We start from the raw sequence: 22082 nt of genomic DNA, 5'->3' as shown, positions 1-22082 counted from the left end.
AAAGCTGACACTTGCACAGACCAATTGTCTTCAAGTTAATTAAGTTAAGGGCTCTCTGGCTTGCCCCAGTGCCCAAACTCCTCCCAAGCCTTCCTTTCTGGGTTTGTCCAGTTTCCACATCCTCCAAAAAGCGCACAGAATTGACCTCCATGGAAGCACTTATCCGATTAATCATAACTTAATTCCTCTGTCTTAGCACAACGTCTGGGGTATAGTAAGCAAGCACATAGTAAATATTTATGAAATGAGTTAATAACTGGGCAGATAAAAGAATGACCCAGGGCAAAAAAGGGTATTACGTTTTAAGATTTCTTTCTTCCCAACTGCAGTCAACATGCAAAGCTTGGAAGTGGGTTGAAATGATAAGGATTCAAATGCCGAGACACAAGTTTGTTTCAAGTGCTAACTCAAAGGCAAAGATGACCCGCAGGTAAATAGTTTTTGAGAAATAAGAACCAGGATCACTGAGATCTGGAATGAATTGTGAGCTACATGATACCAGAATTTTTTAGGGGAAGGACACAAAATAAACACAATAACAATGAATAATAAGTTATGGTGTTCGCCTAAGTGTTTTTGAAGTGGAAAATTCTGAGGAGAGTCTGGCAGAAAACTAAGAAATCTGTAGACTCTCCCATCAGATACTGTGCCAAGAGAAGAAAGGATAACTGGGAAAAAAATTGATGGACTCTCCACTGGGTCATGCCTCTGCTTTTCTTGGTGTTGACCAATTATACTGAAATCAGAAAACTACCCAGAAATTTCCTTCAGATACATTATTCCAGCATCAGATACTACCTCTGCTCCAACTCCCATGAAGGTGGGGGATGGAAGGTCATCTCTCTCCTTTAGGTAGGACCGTAAACTTCTTACTCCATCAGAAATATTTTTATTTCTTGAAATCAAGTTATTTGACTTCTCCACCAATCTTTATCATCTCTGGACCAGTTATGAATCCAAGAGTTTAGTAACAGGTAAGTATCACTGATATTTCAATTCACAGCAACTTTATGGATTAAAAAATTCACTTTAGATTGGAGTTACTTTGCTCAATGTGGATCTAGGGGATTTCCTGCCAGATGTTTGTTTCACAGAGTACTGGATGAGGTGGTACTGCTCTGGCAAAAACTCTGTGGTTCAGAGAATAATGTGTCCCCTGTGGGCTGGACTTGGGCAGTTCATTCATAGAAGAAATGATGAATGTTTGTTAGTAACGGCTGATAAACTATGGGGAAAATGCATACTGCATTTATTCTTTAAAGGATTTTTACTGAACTATTACATATTTTCTACACAAAAATTGTGAGTCTTCAAGAGACATTATTATTAAACGATTCCAGGGTACTTTCACACTTATCAAACCATGGATTTGTGAGGGATAATGGCATTTTGCTAAACTAATCATTTGTGAAAGTGAAGAAATGAAAAATGGTCTAATGTCTTCTTGTAAAAGGAAAACACCCAAACCATGTTTTTACATTTTAGTGTAAAAATATTTCAGAATGTTGAGGTAACAACTTTCACTTACAGTGAAAAATACAGCTTCCACATTACGTATTACTTATATAATTCAATAGCTCATTTTGCATCTAGAATCCCCTATTGTTGTGTGCTAATAATTAAAATGAATTTCCTACAGGCTCTTCACTGAAAAAAAAATAGTCTTGTCAATCATTTACTATTTGGAAAAATACATTATTTACTTTTTCAAAGTTAATAACACAGGGATCTCATTACCTGTTATGGGCCGTGCTGGGATTTTTTCTACCTCTGGCGTTTTAGATTCAGCAGGCAATGCCAAGGTTTCATTCTTAGCTAAAAAGCCAGAGAACAAACAGTTTACCTCACTTCTTCATAAGAGAGTGTCCAAATCCAATTCACTCGAAACAATCAAGCAACAGATTATTTCAAGACATATCTTGAAATAATGCTCTTATCCCATCCAGTCAGGCAGCCAATACATTTATTATGCATTTCTACCAGGGGTTAGTATTTGTAGACGACAGTCTTCAGAATTCCTTCTCATTAACCCTAGATAATTCTTTAAGATCTAAGCTGGCACTGGCATGAAGAAAAAAACCCACAAGACAGTACTTGGATAACTCTCAAGTCATTCTGATTCGTAAATAGAGTTTCTCAAAGGCAAAAGTCGTACAGCAAATACTCCTTGGAATTTTCTTTTCAGTTATTCCTAATTTCCTTTAAAAAAGTCAACGAATAGAAATTACCATTATGTATGGTAACAAATGTAATAGGTTATCACACTAAAGTTCTAGAAAAACATAAATAACACATATAGGAAACTGAGTTATTTGAAGATATTTGTGGTGAAAAGAATACCGGCCGTTTATTTATTTGAGCCACATGTTAACACAGATCTTTCTTTCGGCTGGTATGGGAATTAAGTGTAAAAAATAAAATCTGGTTTTGTTTTTTTTTTTTTCCTCTTTGACAACTATTCGGGAAACTTCCTTCTAAAATTTAGGTATTCTTTTTCAAAGAAAGCACATTTCTCTACTAGGGTTTCCTAACGATCAAGACATTCTCCATTTAAAGAACGCATTTAGGATTAACTGGATTCAGCTCTTTGGCACACTGAATGAATGACCTAGTTATAATATTTTGAAACAGTCTAGTGGCATGAAAGAATTCATTCATCTTTGAGATACCCTGATCACTTTGCCCTGAACTGATTATTGTCAGATGGGACTTTTTTTTTTTTTTTTTAAGCCTTCTTAGACTGTAAGGAACTTCCTGGGTTTCTCAACATTGGCACTACCAACGTATTGGGCTGGATAATTTTTTATTGGTGTGGGGGGGGTCTTTCGTGTGAACCGTAGGATATTCAGCAGCATCTCTGACCTTTACCCACTGGATTCCACACTTCCATAGCCTTGACAACTAAAAATGTCTCCAGACACTGCCAAATATCCCCTGGGGGACAGAATCGCCCTCTGTTGAGAACTACTGATCTCATCTGTTCCCTCCAAGTTCTTTGAGGATGCAGATTTTGTAACACTGCTGAAAAGGCTATTTTCTTCTTTTCAGTTAACATGGGCACAAAATATTTATTTACTTCTGATGGACTAAAAGTCAATTCTAAAGTCATCCCTTTTACAAAGTTGATAGAAGCAAATCAATTTTCAATCTGAATGATGGAAGTGTACAAGAGAGTCCTAGAACTAATGATTTTCGAGAGTGACTGAAAATGCTAGAAACAGGCACAAGTACTACCGTACTTGCCACAGCTGCCAGCAGAGTGTGTGTTCTGATCCCTGTGCAAGCGGAGTTGCACAGCGTGTCTGCACACAGAGGTTTTTACTAAAATTGTTCAAACTGATTTAGCAGGGCATAAAGGAAAGGGATTCTCTTTTGGGAATAACTAAAAAAATAAACAGATCCAGTATCATTTTATGATAAATTCTATTTTTCAGATTGCTAAATTTTATCAACATTTTTCTTCCTGCTTCTTTTGTGGTCACAGCTTACGTTTAGAACCATTGTGATTGTTAGCATGGGAAAAACAAACAGATTATAAATATTCATGAGCTCTGGTTCTATTATTTTCAGCGTGTACATAGGAAGGGTTTTTTTGTTTGTTTGTTTGCTTTGTTTTTTTAATGGAGGCACTGGGTATTGAACCAGGACCTCATGCATGCTAAGCACATGCTCTACCACTGAGCTATCTCCCTCGCACCAGAAAGTTTTCCTTTAATGCTCTCTTCTTTTTCAGTGTCCTCTTTTCCTTCAGGGTATCTTTGCTAAACCTCTCCTTTCTGTATAACATCCAACACTCTTCATGGTTCCCTAGCTGACTAGGACCATGTAGTCATTTATTGAATTTATTTGGGGAAATTATTTATTTTAACTTCCAGATCCTAGACTTGCAGACAATGCTCTGGTGTGCTTTGCTTTAGCTCCTTCTGTTCAAAGCATGCCCTTAGCCAGTGACCCCACTCACCTAAAATGAGGCTGTTAACGAAGGAAAAATGATCAACTACCTTTCCCAGAGATACCTGTCTTCTTTACACATCACCAATTCCTTATAGAGGTAGGTGGTGTTTCTAAATATGGCATTTCAGACATCAGAGAAGTTGGTAGGAGGGGAAGATAATTGAATGGAGACGCTTCATGACTCCTATCAAGCCGTGAGTATTCATCAACACCATCGCGTACAACTGCCGTCTTGGCAACAGCAGAGAAAGGCCACCAGAACACAGCCTAAAACCCAGGAAGTCCCTTTTCCTCCCTGATTCTTCTGTACCTTTTTTCAACAGAGTTGTTTCCTTTCATTTTTGGCAGGCTAAGTCTTCGCTTTGGCAAACCCTTTTTTATGTCTCTGGGAAATGTGTGTGTAATATTAGCTTTCTTGTTTATTTCTCTCATTAGTCACACCATGTGTTCTTAGAACAAACCCTACTTATTTTTTGATGGCCCATTTTGGGTCCTGCTGGAAGGAAGATATTTTTAGGCTTTACCTCTCACAAAATAGGACTTTTCTGAATTGCAGTGATAAATAACTTCAGGAAAGTTTATTGCTCCTTTGTTGGTATAAAGAACTGTTGATGCTCACATTTTTTTCCATAAAACCAGTAAATCTAAAATGTAAATTGTGAACACAGTCTAAGGTGATATATTTGATGGATTTACTGGTCACTTTCAAACATACTGCATACTAGTCTTTACAATGTGTACGAAATTTGCCATGTGGTATTTTAAGATAGGTGTTTCCTGAGAAATAAAGTTTAACAAGATATTTACTATTCACATAGAACTTGTCTTCATTAAAATCACACTTAATCCTGGAGCTTTAGTGAATCATATCAGAATAAAAAGAGTAAAAAGCAAAGCAAACCAAAAAATGATCCGTTTAATTCTCTCAATTAAAGAAGACAAAAAGGCTGGATTGGTATTAAGGCAGTATGTAGAACTTTGCAAAAAAAGAAGGAAAAAAAAAAAAAGGAAATAGTCCTCATGGTAAATGGCACTCCCCCAGGCACCATGACAGCTCCGAAGCTAACCATAGAAGGTCAAAAAGTGGGTGGTGGCCCAATTCCAGAGAATCTCAGTCTTTTCCCCAAAAGCAGTTGGAATAATTCTCCTACTTGTTAGCATATAAAGCTACCGAGCCCATAAAAACTAGTAACACCTCACCTTGTGGCCTCTCACTCCCCGCCTTCCAAGACAGCCTGCACTCTGTCCATGGAGTGTGTATCTACTTTTACTTTCAACTGAGCACCTAACCCCCACACCTTGTGGCTTTTCTCCTGCCTTCTGAAATAGCCTGCACTCTGTCTATGGAGTATGTATCTTTCTGAATAAATCTACCTTTATTCAACTGTGGCTCGCTCTGGAACTCTTTCCTGCATGAAGCCAAGGACCCTCACTTGGCGGGGTGTGTCCCTGGGACACAGCCATCCTCTCGCCCCACATTTTTCCAGTAGCAATTCACTAAGGGGATTTCATTTGGAAGCTTCCTAGCCTGCAGAGCAGCATTAGATGATGTGGGGTTGAGTCTCAGGGTTTTACAGCTACACAGGAGGTGATCAGGTCTGAGGCACAAATTAAAGAAATGAAACCTGGAATCATTTCTCTACATTCCTGGAGATAACTCACCATAGCACTACCAGGTGTGAGTGTTTTACAGTAAAAATGTAAGAATGACACAAAATCACAAGGATGTATTAACAAATATGTTCACCTCTTAATAAAATGGTGATACATAAATTTTGAAAAATTTTCTCAAAGTGTAAGTCTAATAGTCTATTAATTCATGCTTTTCTACCCACTTAAGGCTTTGCTCCTCCTTCATCTAGGAGGTTTGCAAATTAACAGCTTAAGAGAATGTTAAGAGTTCACCTTTTAAAACTGTTACAATCTGATGGCCCAGCATCAGACAAGCCAGTAAGTCAGACCTCCAACGAGGGACGAGAAATGAAGTCTGAGGTCCCTGGATGCAGAGGTCCCGCGTTTGGGTACCTCCACATTATGTCCCCGGCAATCTGCAGTTCTGGTGCCAAGTAATGCTTAATAAATATTTGTTGAATGAATGTTGTCAAACAGAGACTTGTTTCCACATCCATAAAATGTGAAGATTCAATTATGTAAGTGTGAAAGTTCTTAGCCAGTACATCGAGTTCAGGGAAAACATTGTTAAGTCTTGTTCAGTTTCTACCCCATCATGCCATCTTCTTCCATATTAATCAGTGGCCCACCCAAGAAGTTCTCCAGAGATTTTAGAAAGTGTGGTTTCTGGACCAGCAGTATCACCTGAGTACTAGGTAGAAATGGAAACTCTCTGCCCCACTGCCCACCCTAGACCTACTGAATCAGTGACCTGGGGGTAAGCCCAGCAGTCTGTGTGTGACAAGCCCTCCAGGAATTCTGGTGCTTCCTCAAGTTTGTGGTCTCCTGCTACAGAGAGAATCCACACCAATTTGATACTCAAATGCAGCAACTAGCGTAGCCCAGTGACCACCCCAATTGTCTCCTGGGCTCCTTTTAAAGGGTTTTGCTGTTTTTTTCCTCCAAATGTTATGTTTTTTAAACACTAAAATCGTATCAGGTTCTTTCTTGAAGTAGGAAGCAGTATCAATACCAGGGACATAATTCTAAGAGACCTGACCTTTACATCAGTTCTCACTGAAACCATCTATCTAGTGGCCCCCTGACAGCAGAGCACAATGAGTATTTTTCATAACAGTTACTCCATTGGACTCTTATACCTACAGAATGTGTGTATTTTGGATAATCTGATAAATGTTCACTCTCCTTTCATAAATGTAAATATAAAATAACCATTTCCCACAGAATGGGATTTATATGAATACCTCCAACACTCCAACCTGTCTGCCTTTTTTTTTTCCTCCAATTTTTGTGGTAAAAGATTTACAGTCTTCACTGTTAAGTGTGCGATTCAGTGGTATTAAATACGTTCAGAATATTGTGCAATCATCACTACCATCCATCTCCAGAACTCGTTTCATCTTGTAAAACTGAAACTCTGTACCATGGAACACTAACTCCCCATTCTCCTCCTCCTCCAGTCCCTGATAACCATCATCATACCTTCCGTCTCTATGAATTGATCACTCTAGTACCTCATACAAGTGGAATCATATATTCTTTTTATCCTTTGTGACTGGCTTATTGCACTTAGCACAATGTCCTCAAAGTTCATCCACATTGTAGTGTACGTTGGAATTTCCTTTTTTTTTTAAGGCTAAATAGTATTTCATTGTGTGTATATACCACATTTTGCTTATCCATTCATTTGTTAATGGGCACTTAGATTTCTTCCACATTTTAGCTGTTGTGAATAATGCTGCTATGAACATGGGTGTACAAGTATCTCTTTAAGAACTTTTGTTTTCCACTTCTTTTGGTTATATACCCAGAAGTGGAACTGCTGTATAATATGGTAATTCTATATTCATTCTCTTGAGGAATGGTTGTATTGTTTTCCTGTAACTGTAGCATTTTATATTCCTGTTCACTGTGCACATGCCTATTCCTTACTTGTTACTTTGAGGTCCCCAAACAGCTTACTTGCTAGATCCCTTGGCTATCCTAAGACTATCAGTGCTAGTCTTCAGTCACTGCAAAGTCCAAATATAGATCTTTGCTGCTTACCTAATTGTGTCTTGACTGCATCTGAAATTTCGAACATTATGGAGGTAGGAAGTTTTACAACGGTTTCATTGAGACCTGGAATAACAAGGTGGACTGCAAGAAAATAGAATAAAACAAAAGAAAACGTGTCACGACACAAAGCTCAGAGCATCGGATACTAGAAACCATGAAGTTCAGTGGTTATTTTCCTTAGTCAGTTTTACTCCAAACTTTAAAATGACAGAAAAAATATGACAGGAACTTTTAAACAGAATCTTTTTCATATTCAGAACTGAAGTACCAAAATACTCTGGCTTTTAATCCATAGACTCAAAAATGGTAAATTGGCTGCTTAAAATGTGTGGTGAACAAACACCATTATTAATGATAATTTTTAAAAGAGCAGTTCACTATGACAAAGACCCTCATAACTGCAACAACCCTGCGGGGCAGATAGGATGGGCACCCGCATCCCTGCCAGGCACAGGCTAGAGCTGTCTAACACACCATGATAGAGGTAGCATCTCTTGGATCGTAGCCTGGAATGCACACAAGCCAGGATGCTAAATACTGAAAGGAAATGAACCAACATCAATTTAGCAGAACCGCTCACAGTGAAAAATTCCATAACAGCCTAATTATCAAAAAAAAAAAAAATAGCCTGACTAGCTTATTGTAGGTGTAGATTTCAAGATAAACTCACCCAGTATTGTTCCTCCGAAGGGAGTCTTATCTGGGGATTTAGTTGAGGCCTTGTGAGTGACATTCTGAATCACTGTTGAAATATCAAAAGGTAATAGTGTGAATGCAAAAAAAGAAATCGTCATGAAGCAGTAACAAGCTTACATTGTGAAGTCATCTGCACTGCAGAGGCCCTGATACAACTTTTTAATAGAAAGGAACTCACTGGGCTGGTTACACAGCCAAGAAAAGGACTAGAAGGCATATCATAACACCTGTGCCTTCAAGTAACAAAAGGCCATTATTATTCCATCATATCATGTTCCATTCTAATGAGCTGAAAATTTCCTTTCTCCACTCCCCTCCCTGCAGGCTCCTCCAGGTAAAGAACTAGCACAAAATGACCCAATAAATGAAAGTTAGAAATGTATATTCTCAAAGCAAAGACTCTTAGGATGATTCCAATATTATCCGGTTCTGAGAATACACTTGGGACATCGTGTTTTCTTAAAATGAAGAACTATCTTAAGTACACAATCTCTTCTACCAAGAAACTTTCTGGAAATAATGAAGTCATTTTAATAACCTGAAAAACGGGAAGTCAAAACAAAAACGACTGTATACTGAAATGAAATAAGACCTTATTCTTCAAATTTGGATTTCTTTACTTTCCCTAATGTGACCACTAAATCGTTACCATTTCATTAATTCAAATATCCTATTAATGATTAATGATGGAAGTTACCTTAGTCCTGAACAAAGCCACACATGTTTCGTTGGCTTTTTACAATTTCATACTTTGTTAGGGCTATTTTGTCCTACTTGTCTAACTAACATGCCTTGCTGAGACTTGACCTATAGGTATACAAGTCAAAATTATCTGTTAACTTCTAATTTATTAGATCCTACTGATTTCTTCCAACTTTTTTCCTGAAAAATAATCAGAAAAGTTGAAAAAAATACATGCTATGTGTAACTATCTCAGTTAAAAAGTAGATTATGAAACTAACATAACATTGTAAATCAACTATACTTCAATTTAAAAAAAAAGCAGCATTAACAACAATAACAAAAAGTGTATTAGAACAGTTCTGAACACATATCCAGAGCAGACTTGCACAGATTACCTTGCTTGATGATTGTTACTGGGATTAGTTTCCTTGGGACGTACGATGGCTGAAAAGAGAGGAAGAGTCAGCTTTTGAGTTACTGTGAACTTAAAAAAAAATAAATCAAAGAATTGGAAGTAGCCCTTTCTTGTACTCAATGAAGTCTCCCATGACACTGGCTTAACAGTTGCTGGAAAGAGCTTTAGTACATATATCTGCCTCTGTTTTATTGTACTCACTTGGTTCCCCCGTAAATGTCTGAAGATTTGGCAGAAGCAGTTTCTTCAAAACTCCCATTAGTTTAGTTTACTTACAAACTGCAGTGGAAAGAAACTAAATCCTCTGGATTGCCTACGTGTTTATTTTCACTTCATTTGAGATGTGACCCAGCCGAATTCTGTCTTTACATTAGACCTCAAAAAGATTCGAAGGTAAGTATTGTCTTTTAAAACCAATTAACATCCAGTGTTTGCTTGTGCCTCCTGGCTGCTGCTACCTCAGACAACACAACCACCGCGAGCTCCTGACACCAAGCACTCCCTGGTCCAAGGGGGCGAAGCTGAGACTCACAGCCAGCATTTCTACTTCCAAAGCCTGTGCTTTTTACTATTCTGTACATATTTATGCCCAGAGGACCTCAAAACTGGAAGGGCAGATTCCCAAGGACTCTGCATTCTTCCTTCTCCCAAACTGCCTTAGCTGTCCCAAGGGAAGTTTTAAGGTCACAGAGCGACTTGAACTAGGGACTCGTTTAGTGTGAACTTTATGGTGGAGTCATCACCAGACATGATGTGAGCCAAGGATAAGATAGCCAGGGGAGAGGGGCAGGAACAGAACAAGGGCAGGGCAGCAAATATAGAGAAGAAACAGACTGAGTTCAAGAGATAAGCACGGCACTGATGTTTTGACACTTGATTTAATCCACGTATATGATACAGATAGTCCAGGCACCAGAACTGCTGACAATCCAGGATGTGTAGAATGAGATACTTAGTCACATAGGTGTTTACAGCTATGAGAAAAAGAGCTTTGCTAACATACTTCCATTCTAAAAAACAATAGGCCCATAGTAAAGAAGGGCCACAATGCCATGCTTACTCTTGGCTATTTTCCTTCTTGTATTAAAGACCTTATGTTAAAAACAAAACAAAACAAAACAAAAAACCCCCACAAAATACAAAAAGTTTACTCTTACCAGATTATTTTTTAAAAGAAGTATTTTTACTTCTTGCATCATATATTGACCGAGTGCTGTAGGCTGAATGTTTCTGTCCCCCAACCAAAGCATGTATTAAACTTAACCCCCAGTGTGATGGTATTTGGGAGTGGGACCTTTGGGAAGTAAATAGTCATGAGGCTTTGGAATCCTCTTCCATGGGATTAGCACTCTTATGAAACAGACCCCAGAAAGCTCCCACCCTGCTTCCGCCGCGTAAGGACACAGCGAGAAGATGGTTGTGAGCCCGAGGCGAACTCTCACCAGACACCAAATCCGCCAGCTCCTTGATCTTGAACCTCCCAGGCTCCACAACTGTGAGAAGTAAACGTTTGTTGCTGTGGTATTTTCCTTATAGAAGCCCTAGTGGACGAAGGCACCCAGTAATTTCCTACTTAGCAACCTAGCCTATGGGGTTAATCAAAGATACAGTCATCATTTGTGTGTAAATGTGTTTATTACCACCATGTAAAACAACCTCATCCGCCAAAAGCAGAGGTTTTGCTATATAAATTATGGTTCAAATTTTTGACCTCTATATAGTAAGGTGGGAAAATATGCATAAGATAAATAGAAAGGGTACAAATTTATATTTATAGTATAATCTAAGTGTGTAACAAATATGTAGAGACAAAAGACCAGAAGGAAATAGATTATAGTTTGGTTTTTTTTTAACAGTAGCTATTTCTTATAAGCTGATGTTAATTTCATTTTCTGTACTTTCCAAATTCCTCACAAGGGCAAATTACATTTATAATTAGGGAAAGCTATTTTAATCAGCAGTCTGTTTAGCTACTATATATGCTTCTGTACTGCACAGCTCACACACTATTGGGAAATAGAAGAATTATAATGTATACACAATTTTTTCCCAGGCAAGGGGTGGGGGGAATAGTAAGTATAGAAGTATAACCTTTAGCAGGAAAGAAAAAAAAGGGTTCAGCTTTGATGTCACACTGGCAGAGGACCTCTTGGCTTTACCATAAGAAAATTAAGTAAGAGCACTTGCTTACAGGACCCTTTCCCAGAGAGGGACAGTCAGGCCCATGGCACTGTCTCCTGTGTCTACCTTACTCCCAGTGAAAGGATTACCACACATGGTCGCTATCTTTTCTGAGAATTTAAAATCCCTGTTGAGGCAACCTCCAGTTCCACAGGAGATGCTTCCTAGAGGAGCCAGGTTGTCTTTCCAGGTACGAATAATCATTTTTTGCTAGAGCTGTGGCTACAGTTCCAGAGTTTTGAATGGCTTGTCCTCTATCTGCCCTACGAGTTCGCCATCTAATGCACATTTTGCAAAACGTGATGTTTTTCAGACACGTTGCATTCTAGTGGAAACACCTATGTGTTGCTGTGTTGAGTTTGAACTGCGTTATCCCAATTCTTACTTCCTTTGCTGTAATGATTTGTTTTAAACAAGTTTTTGACTGAAACAAATGGAAAATATTTCACTCTTCACGTGAATGGAACAAAGTTTCTGTTTGAGTTCTTGAGTACAGATCAGTATTCTGTTAAGATGATGACAAGACTATATGTATAGTATGTGCTGCCAAAAATTAAGGACATCATTTAGCTGCAGAATCCAATTCTTTCTAGACCTGTAATTATTCTCTTGCCTAATCCACAATCCAAAGATGCACCAAGACTGGACTAATGAGCAAGCAGCTGCCACTCTGTAAGGAATTTTTTACAGGACATCAGGAAAGTCCTTCTGCCCAAAGTGTCTATGCTGAAGTCTCTAAAATTCCCACTAAGAAACCCACACTGAATTCTTTCCCTGAGTCCTCTTACAAAAAGGGTAGGGAAATGTCTTTTACCTGAACTCTCAGAGAAATAAAATATTGTGATAATTTCTAAGTGAACACGTTTAATCAATTACAACTCAATTTCAGTTAAGCTGTTTAATGTACAGTGTTTTTTTTTTAAAGAAGTTACCAGTAACTTTTCTTTGCCGTCCTGGGCTTGCTGTTACGAGCATCTGTCAACATGCAGAGGAGTCTCCGAGTAGCTGGTGTGGGGCACGGGGGTGGGATGTGAGGCAAAGTCCCACAACCCACAGGCTGCTGCACAGTTTGGCTGGGGCGGCCCCAGCACAGCACTGCTGCCCGTGGACACCACCCTCAGACCATGTTTTCTTTCTCAGGTCATTTCCTTACTGGCTCTTTTCTCTGCAGCTGGCTGACCCATTCCTGCTGTAAACAGCCATCACCACTTCCTTCCTCAACTCTCATCTCTCCCTTCAGCAATTATTTTTTAAATGTTGACTATATGTTAGGAAACAAGCCTACTTCCCTCCTAGCCTGTAAGAGATGGTTTTTTTCTCCCCCCTAAGTTTCAAGATATTCTGTCCCTTAAGAACCCAGGTTGTGCTACATCTCAAGCAGGGTGACTGATTAAGGGGATTCACTTTTACCCTCTTTCTGGGGATGTTGAGGCTAAGTATCCACTTGGTGAGATACAATGCGGGGAGGATGCTGAAGTGGTAAAAGGAAATGCCGCTGATGATCAATTCAGCTTGCTTTTCAGTCCTGGCTAGGGAAAGCCTACGCTCATCTAGAAATAACCACAGCAGCCGTGAGCACACAGTATGAGGGATTTTTGATTCACCCTGTGTTACACTAACTTCCTCCTGATGTTATTTTTCAAATCAGCTTTCACAAAAGCAATGATAACACCAGGATGCTACTCTTTGCAGGTTATTCTTTACAGGTTTACCCGCTTGGTATTTTTGTGGCATCAGTATATCCATTGTAGATTAAACTTTATTTTCAGGCCTGGAGATAAAGAACTGTCTTTTGGGGAGTGGCTAAGGGTTGCTCAAAATCAAATTTCGATGACTCAAGGGCTAAATCACATGAGAAAAACTTGGGAATGTCACATTCTGGTTTTAATTCATTTTTAGGGTGTTCTAACGAAAGTTACGAAATACACTGATTCAATCTAACATCTGACTAAAAGTGAATCTAACATCCTACTTGCAAAAGTCTCATGTTTCTGGTCAGCTAGGGAGAAATCAGACATACGTCTTTGGTGATGTTGTTAGTCTAGATGTAAAATTCTCAAGTTTCTGTTTAGGACACTCACTGCTAAGGGTGGGAAACCTGATGTATTCAGTGCACACAATCTTAGAGTGGGAGTAGGGACCAGACCGTATTTCTCTCTATTCACTTATCTGCTAACTGTAATACTTTAAAATTTGATACCACTTCTCTTTTTGCAAATGATAGACACAGCTTCTGAGAAAGGCAGGTGGATCTCTGATGGGAAAAATGGAAGGGTGAAAATAGATGTCATATATAAGGGGAACATTGATTGTAAGGAGACTTGAGTTAATTAGATCATTATTAAGCCAATATTTTAAAATATCTGTTAATAAATGCTATGTACTTCAAAAATTTATTGTTAGTGATCTAGTTAGATAACTCAGTTTTTTTGCATACGGAGATATATATATATATTAAAATTAGGTCCTCTTAGTCATTATCCCTTTTTAAATTTTAAGTAATAATAAAACCTAATCGTAAATGTTATGTTTCATCTTGATAAAAGAGTGCTCTTGATTCTCAACATGAAGAAAATAGCACAATTATCATGTGTTTTTTTCCCCTCAATTACATGGATCTCAAGTGATACAATTTGTATAGAAACAATCATGGTTTTGTTTATGCACACCTGATTTTTTCTAGAGGTATAGGCAGGGGTGATATTGAAAGTATTTAACAAGCAGTAGAACAAAGGCACTAACCAATCAGAAGAGATCCCTGCTAAGTGTCCTTTGGCACAAGTGTACTGGGACTGGCCCACAGAACGCATGCTTAGAAACAAGAATTACAATACGTAATACAACCAGAGGCTTAAGATGGGGCTGTACTTAACATTCAAATTTTTAATCTAAATATTATTTATGTGTTAAAAATGAATAGCCTGTTTACCCTATTTTGAACCTCTCTTTAGAAGGTGTTAAGGAGTTTCACTGCATGTAAGTTTGAGGTGTGAGCACGTGCATATGAATAAAAACATTTTTCAAGGTGTCTATTACTTAAAACTCTGGAATTAATTTCCTATCTCTTGAGATACTCCCTTCTAAGGTCAGTCTCAGAGAATGGGGTAAACATTTGGATTGATATCGACTTTATTTGGATTAAAATATACTTCTAATCAAATCAACTTTCAGAATCAATTCTAAGTGGTCGTGTAAGATGGTCAAAGACTCTGACAAGTGGTTCCCTTTTCAACTTTCCCATGTTCCAGAGTTACCCAAGAGCACAGAAGGCAGTTTGGGAGACATGTTTCCTGCTGTCCAGAAGGTAAAAAGAAAGCCTCACAGAGAAACCTTAAAATATCTTTTCAATTAACTTGGGTTTTCCTTTGGAAATAACCAAGAGTTTCAAACCACAGCTCATTAGAGCTGGCTGGAGTCGGGGGTACTCCGCCTCACAGCTTGAAGTGATAAAATGTCTGGCTCTGTGTCATCGATGCAGGAAGTTTCTTCCTGGACCTTCTTGTCATGGCTATTTACGATGTGGAAAGGGTATTAAATTTCTTGGGAGTAAAACGTCAATCATCTTTCCCAATCCTGCTGAGTAACTCATCCTAAATGAAATATTCTGCCAAAAGAAATACCCATATTGGGATATGACTGCTGAAAAGACGGAATGAAAGAAATGACATCACTGAGTCACATGTAAGACAAAGCATGAGAGCCAAGAGGGTGGGAGATAAGATATGCTTCCTAGGAAACCATTCACAACAACAGTGAGGATTGTTCTAGAAGAGACTGGAAGAACAACTCTATTCCCTGTGATTGGATTTAAGAGAGACAAAGCCAAAAGGACCTTAGAGAATGGCACAACTGAATACTTGGTGCTAAGCCAACTGGTTCATTATTTGGAAAAAATATATAACCTCGTCAATATAGAACCTTACTAAGTGTAATACAGCAAAATAAAATCCACATAGTTTAGAGTTTGTTACAAAATCAAACCACATATAAAACTAAAAAAAAAAATGGGGAAATATTTATCTGATCTCTGGATAGGGAAGGGCTTTCTCAAATATAAGGCAACTGAAGATATGCCAACAGAAAAGACAAGTAATTTGATTATGCAAAGTAAGACTTGCCTATTTCAAAAATTCCCATAAACAAAATTGATAACAAATGTGAGAATAATGTTTCTAGATGAGATCACAAAAAGAGTCTATGTTCTTTCTAAAGTCTTCTAACTATTCAATCAAAAAAAAAACAAAAACATAAGACACCCAAAAAACAAAGAACTGAAACTAAAGTCATTAAATGGAAAATGCAGATGGCTAATAAATAAGTAAAGTGCTGCTTTGTCAGCAATCAGAAACAGAACTTAAAAACCATTTTACACGATTCCATTAGCCGAAAATTTAGTGATGGAAACACGTAATGCTGTAATTAGGGTACTAGAGCAAGATAACTCTGATACACTGCTGGCAAGACTGTAAATTGATAAAAACCTTTTTGGAAAGCAATTTGACCAAACATATTAGGAAGTTTAAAAAATGTTAAAAATCTAAACTGCTACCATTACTAACTGATGACATTCTAAGTATCTATTTTAAGGAAACAATCAGAAATGTGAACAGAAATTTATGATCATAAATGTTCACCATAACATCACTTACAATTGAACTATTAGAAATAAACATCTACAAATTGGAAACCGAGCAGCTCAAAGTGTATTTAGATTATGTAATACATAGCACTTGAAATTATGTATATGAAGAGCATTTAATAACATGACACATGCTATGCCATATTTTGGCTAAGTGAAAGCAGTGAGATAAAATTGCATACACACACACACACACACACACACACACATATATATATATGCCATAGCATGAGATTCTAATTTTATAATGAAAACATGCTTGGGAAAAAAAAAGCCAACGTTCTAAAGTTTTAACAATAGACCATAAATGGTTTTATACAGGTCTTTGGCAGTGTTATAGGTAATTTTGTTACTATTTCTTTTTGCATTTTATATATTATAAACCTTCAAATATCAGATAATTAGGAAAATAATCAAACAGAGAGGGAAAGAGAGGAAGGAAGGAAGAAAAATGAATGAATTGGTCCAGGCCTGGGAATTTATCTACAATCTCCTTCCTTATGTTATGATTTGAAATATGTCAAAATACTTTCCTGGGCAATCCTAATAATCTAATAATCATGATTTGTTAATAATTTTCCAACGTACACACTTTTCTGCCAAGTCAAACCCAAGAAACACTTACCATATCAGGAATAATTCTCAACTCTATTTTATCCAAACCCATTTTCTCTCACTGAGAAAATTTTGCATTTTTTAAGATTCAATGAGGTATGTACTAACTTTTTCCACGACTGGGCTACATGAGCAGTGGGTTATTCTGTGTACTATTTAATTAGACATAAAAAGCTATCCATCCACATACATCACATACACATTGAATAGAGCAAATCTGCAACCATGAGTAGAGTCTTTGCCTGTTCATGTGCCTGTTCCCTGGCCAGGTACTCCCAATTCGCAGGGACCAAAGACAGCATCAAATTCCCATTTTCTCACCAAAGTGCCTCCTCTACCCGCTCAGTGACATAATATCCTTCACTTTATAATTAGGCATGTGATTTAAAAGGCAAACATATCTGTGATGATTATGACAATGGCTTACTTTTGTAACAGGCAGTATGTAACTGATACGATGTGTCCTGAGAATAGGCTGTGAAAAGCGGAGGGAAAGAGGAGAACAGGGGCTGAGTTTCTGGGGTGAGAGAGAAGAGGGTTCTAGACAGAGGAAAGGGTTCTAGACTGGCATGTGAAATACACAAACCTTTACTGCACCGAATAGAGACTGGGCACATTACAAAACCAAATGAGCTGCTTGTAAGTAGGAAATGATAGAAAATAGAGGAAAGATTTGAACAATCACAGTTTAAGGAGAGCATGTACTAGTTCGCTCTCGAAACATGTTATAGTAAAAAAACATCCCACAGGACAGGAGATAATAAGCATAACCTCAAAATACCTGGAATCCCGAAAAACCGGACAGCTAGACTGAACATCAGAATTTTAGAGCTTTGAACAAATTAGAGATGATCTGGTCTCATACTTCCACCTCTATTTTCTGAAAAAGAAACTAATTCCTGAAACAGTGTACTTGACCCAGCACCCTACAGCTAGGCAGTTAACTCAGTTTCAATACATCATCATAGGACTATTTCCTTATTCAAATAAAAAGTATAATGCAGACACAACTTTTTTTAAATGTTCTTGAAAGTAAGCCGGTACATACCACCGTGTGGACCTGGTCGTAGGTGCTCTGGATTTTCCCATTTACTTTGCTTTTACCTGACAAAAACAAGAGGAGAATGACATGCTTTTCATTCTTCTTATTCCTAAATCAGGCCTTCCTAATCGTTCTGAAGACAACTAGGACTCCTGCTCTAACTCGAGCCTAGTATTTTATTTGCTGTCATTTCAAACACTGATCCCAGTGATCGGAAGAAGACACACAGGATGAAAGCCGGGCCCCCAAGCTCTGCGCGTTCATTTCCACTGGCCCAGCTTTCTAACTGGACATTTGCACACAGGAGGGTTTTTTGGCTCAGTTGGTGTTCACAGGTCCGAGACTGATTTAAAATATGACAATGCCAATAAACTGTTCAATGATTTGTTCTTGTCAAATACTAGCTTATCATTTATTCTTTTTTTAAAAACCCGCTCACTATAAAAAAAGATTCTGAAATACCAATGTTCCAATTCTGTTCATTGTATTTTCTCAAATATACCTGATGGGAATTGACTCATATCATAGTATACAGCTAATGAAATAATTTAAAATTTGGAAATTAGGGGGAAAATTACAGAAAGCTCACTCAAATAGTTCCAGATACTTACTTCCAACAATAGTCTTGTGATTAAAAATCTTACTCCAAATTCCACCTTCTACATTGTCTTTCACTCCAAATTCATAAACCGTGTCAGGCTTTAGATTTTCCACGATTGTTTCAGTGGCTGGACAGAGTTGAAAAATCCATTTCTTTTCCTTATCCTTTTCTCTATAGCGGATTGTATAAAATCTGTTGAATAACCAAAATACGCTATGAAACCACAAGGAGATTCAGAATCTACTTCAAATTTCTTCACACATCACAGACTCCCATCTACTCTGAAGATTTAATATTGGCTTCTGTTTAGATTTTTTAAAATTTGCAAAGAACATGAAAAAATTGCTCAGTGTGTGCTTAAGTTTTTAATTTCTCACAGCAAGTTAGGGGACCGGGTACAGCATAGTCACAGTCGGACAAAACTCCAGATCTCTCAGTTCTATTATTTGCTACTTTGCAAAATGAAGGTTGGAAAACAGTAGATGTTTGGTTTTTTTTCTGTTATGCATAGAGAAGAACACAGGCATATTTTTATAACTAGTTAACATTATAGTTTCATGAGTGTATGAGTTTTAAGCCTTTTTACTCCATGGAAGGTGAGTTAGAGGTATTTGTAAAAGGAGAAGCATAGACTCTAAGACACATCCAGGACAGCATTTCAAGGGTGACATTTCCTTATTATTAAAAAAAAGGATCAAGACCAATAGCCAAGCTAAGGGTACAAAGAGAAAAATCAAATAATGTAAACTCAAGATCACTGCTACACATGTGCTTAGGGCTTTATAACATTCAGAAGTACACACGGCAAAGTAATGATAATCCTCACCACTACTTTTTTGCACCTTTATCACATGGTAGGTCTTCAATATATTTTCTCATTTACTTGCCACAAAAACACCTTGACTAGTAAAAATTGTGTGTCCCAATTTACAAATGTGAAAACAAGAGTATCAGAAACATCACTTAGCTTGCCCAGCGTCACCCAGCTGGTGATTTTACCAACAGCAGCAGCAGAACCAGAATAGAAGATGACTCCTCTGGCTCTGTTCTAAACAGCCCACTGATGGGGCAGCAAGTCAGGAAAGGGGGTTGCATTGCTACTGTACAGGGTAATGAGAATGATTAAACTAGAGCTACATGTAGCAATATGGATAGATTTCACAAGCAAAATTTTGAAGGAAAATAGCAAATGACAAAAGGATACATGTAGTTTCATACCATTTACACAAATATTAAAACACTGAGACCAAGTACGTTACCATGGATTATTCCTAGCAGTGGAAAGCGATGACAAACACAGTCATGGTTTGGCTCCCGATGGGCAAGTAGGAAGCTGAATGAGACTAGAGGTGGGGCCAATAGATAAACCTGATCTGTTTTTTTATTCTTAAACAAACATTTTAAGTAAACAGAGGGGAGAGGCTATAGCTCAGTTGTAGAGGGAATGCTTAGCATGCATATAAACTAAGTAAACAGAAGAAAATAGCTGTCACGTATCATGATAGAAACATATGTGTTTGTTATACTATTTTAGATTCTTTTGTACGTTTTAAATTTTCTCTCAAAAATTTAGTACCTCTCCCTGACTCCTCAACCCAGCAAAATTAAATGGATTAAGATTCATGTCAATTACTTTTATTTAAAGACTTAAAAGTCTTGTTTACTCATGCTAAAAACATTTATTGTGTCCTAAGTGTCAGGCACAAGTTCTAGATACAAAAAAAATTATCAAAAATCTGTGGAAACAAGGGCCAGGACTGGCCACATAATTTGTGGGGGTCATTGCAAGATGAAAAACATGGGGTCCCTTATTCAAAAGGGATGAAGACTTTTAAGACAGTGACAATAGAGCATTAAAGCAAGCATGGGCCCTTTTAAGTGGTGAAACCTATGAAACTGTATGGGTTGCACGCCCGTGAGGTCAGCAAGGGGACTACAGTTGCATTAAGTGCAGAGAAGAGATGCATTTGTATTTTCAGCCCACTATCTTACTGGTCACAAACCACTGAAATGCTTGAAATCATTCATCAGCTTGCTTCTCTCTAGTAAGAGCAGCTCTCTGGGCTCCAATCCCCCATTCCCAAGTCACAAACATCAGAACGAGGGAAGGAGGCTGTTCCAACCAAAACACTAACTGCTACTGGGAACAAATGTTATACAATACTAATCCTGTGTGCTGTGAGTTAAAACACCAGCAGTGACTTCTGAAACACATTTGATGACAAGTACGTCACATGGAATTTCTGTTGTTGTTTTTTCCCTGCCCTGGTTATTACAGGACTTGAGGGAGGTTCAGAGAAGCTGAAATCCAACCAGATGGGCTCCACCACTAAACTTCTCTAGTCTGGATATATTTCTGATGTCCTGAATTGCTTGCATGAGCCAGGTTGGGGTAGGGGGCATTGCTAACAGAATTACCAAAGGTCAGATTCCAGAATTCCTGGTAAGTTTGATTTTCTATCATCTTCCTAGGATTAAAATGAGACAGAAATGTTCTAAGAACGTGTTAAAAAAAAATCCAGCCTGTAAATTTTTAAAATTTTGATCACAGAGCTTTCTAAATACCCTCTCTTGTACCAAGTTTGTCAGGAAAAATAAATATAAAAGCAGCCAAACCTTCTCTTCTGTTTCAGTTAGTTTCCCCTCATCAACACTGGCTTAATTGGTAATGGTATAAAATAGGCAAGTTCTAGATTTTAAAAGAGATGGTAAACAAGACTACCCAACTCTTCAGTGGTGAAATAAATTTTCTTGATTTTAAGGCAAAATATAGGTCTTATAATAAACAATGCTATACAACCTAGCACAGAGTAGGTACTCCATAAATACTGTGGAATGAAGAGACCAGATATTTAGGTGCTCATAGGATCGTTCTAAAATTAGAATATAATTACTCTAAATGGCCAAAAAACTCCATCACCAAAAAATACTCATTTAAGCCAGTAGGTCTACAATTATATTTTGCAATATGGCATTGCATGAGATTTCACTTACCAGGATTCAGCATTCTTATACAATCAATGCAAATGGAAGGAAAGTACAATATATGCCTATATTGCACATTTGCAGAGGGCTTAAGGTTTTTTAATTTATTTCCATTTATCCATGTAATGAAGTCTACGATGAGCAGAGCAAGAATTATTATAGAAGAAAAAGATAGGCCAGGAAGTATCTAAAGTCTGGTCATCAGTGACAGAGCCAACCAAATGACTGTTTTTTGACTCCTAAGCTAGTATCTCTTGTATTGCATTGGACTATTTTTCTACTGCGGTGCTAGGCAAAAGGAGATGGAAAAAGACAGGTAAAAACAACCCAGGATGGAAGCAAAGTAAAAGGAATCAGAAGTCCTTTTAACATTAGTCAAGGCTTTTTATTTTTTGTCTTATTGTGTATTTATTTATCATGCCGTATAACCACAGACTTCCCATTACTGTCTGAGGACATTCAGGATTGAATGTTGATTGTACTTTTTTCTGTGGTTAATTAAATTTGGGCACATGTGCATGGAGAGGCAACGAGTCTATTAAAGACAGAAGTAGCAGCCAGTGTGTGTCATTAGAGCAGA

At 37.8% G+C, this 22082-nt stretch overlaps 1 protein-coding gene across 27 annotated transcripts in view; it reads right to left on the bottom strand.

The window, feature by feature from the left end:
- The window catches only part of ABI3BP (ABI family member 3 binding protein), a 241219-nt gene that overhangs the window by 122047 nt on the left and 97090 nt on the right, over positions 1-22082 (bottom strand). For all 27 annotated transcript variants that reach the window (XM_064495971.1, XM_064495880.1, XM_064495924.1 and 24 more), the window contains exons 5-10: positions 18528-18709; positions 17923-17978; positions 9420-9468; positions 8315-8386; positions 7633-7725; positions 1738-1815 (exon numbers count right to left, since the gene is read on the bottom strand). In XM_064495971.1, the coding sequence (XP_064352041.1) occupies positions 1738-1815; positions 7633-7725; positions 8315-8386; positions 9420-9468; positions 17923-17978; positions 18528-18709 (530 nt within the window). The remainder of the gene's footprint in view (positions 1-1737; positions 1816-7632; positions 7726-8314; positions 8387-9419; positions 9469-17922; positions 17979-18527; positions 18710-22082) is intronic.

The sequence above is a fragment of the Camelus dromedarius genome, chromosome 2 (assembly GCF_036321535.1).
Source record: "Camelus dromedarius isolate mCamDro1 chromosome 2, mCamDro1.pat, whole genome shotgun sequence".
Lineage (NCBI taxonomy): Eukaryota > Metazoa > Chordata > Mammalia > Artiodactyla > Camelidae > Camelus > Camelus dromedarius.
This window is presented reverse-complemented; position numbering and strand designations above follow the sequence as displayed.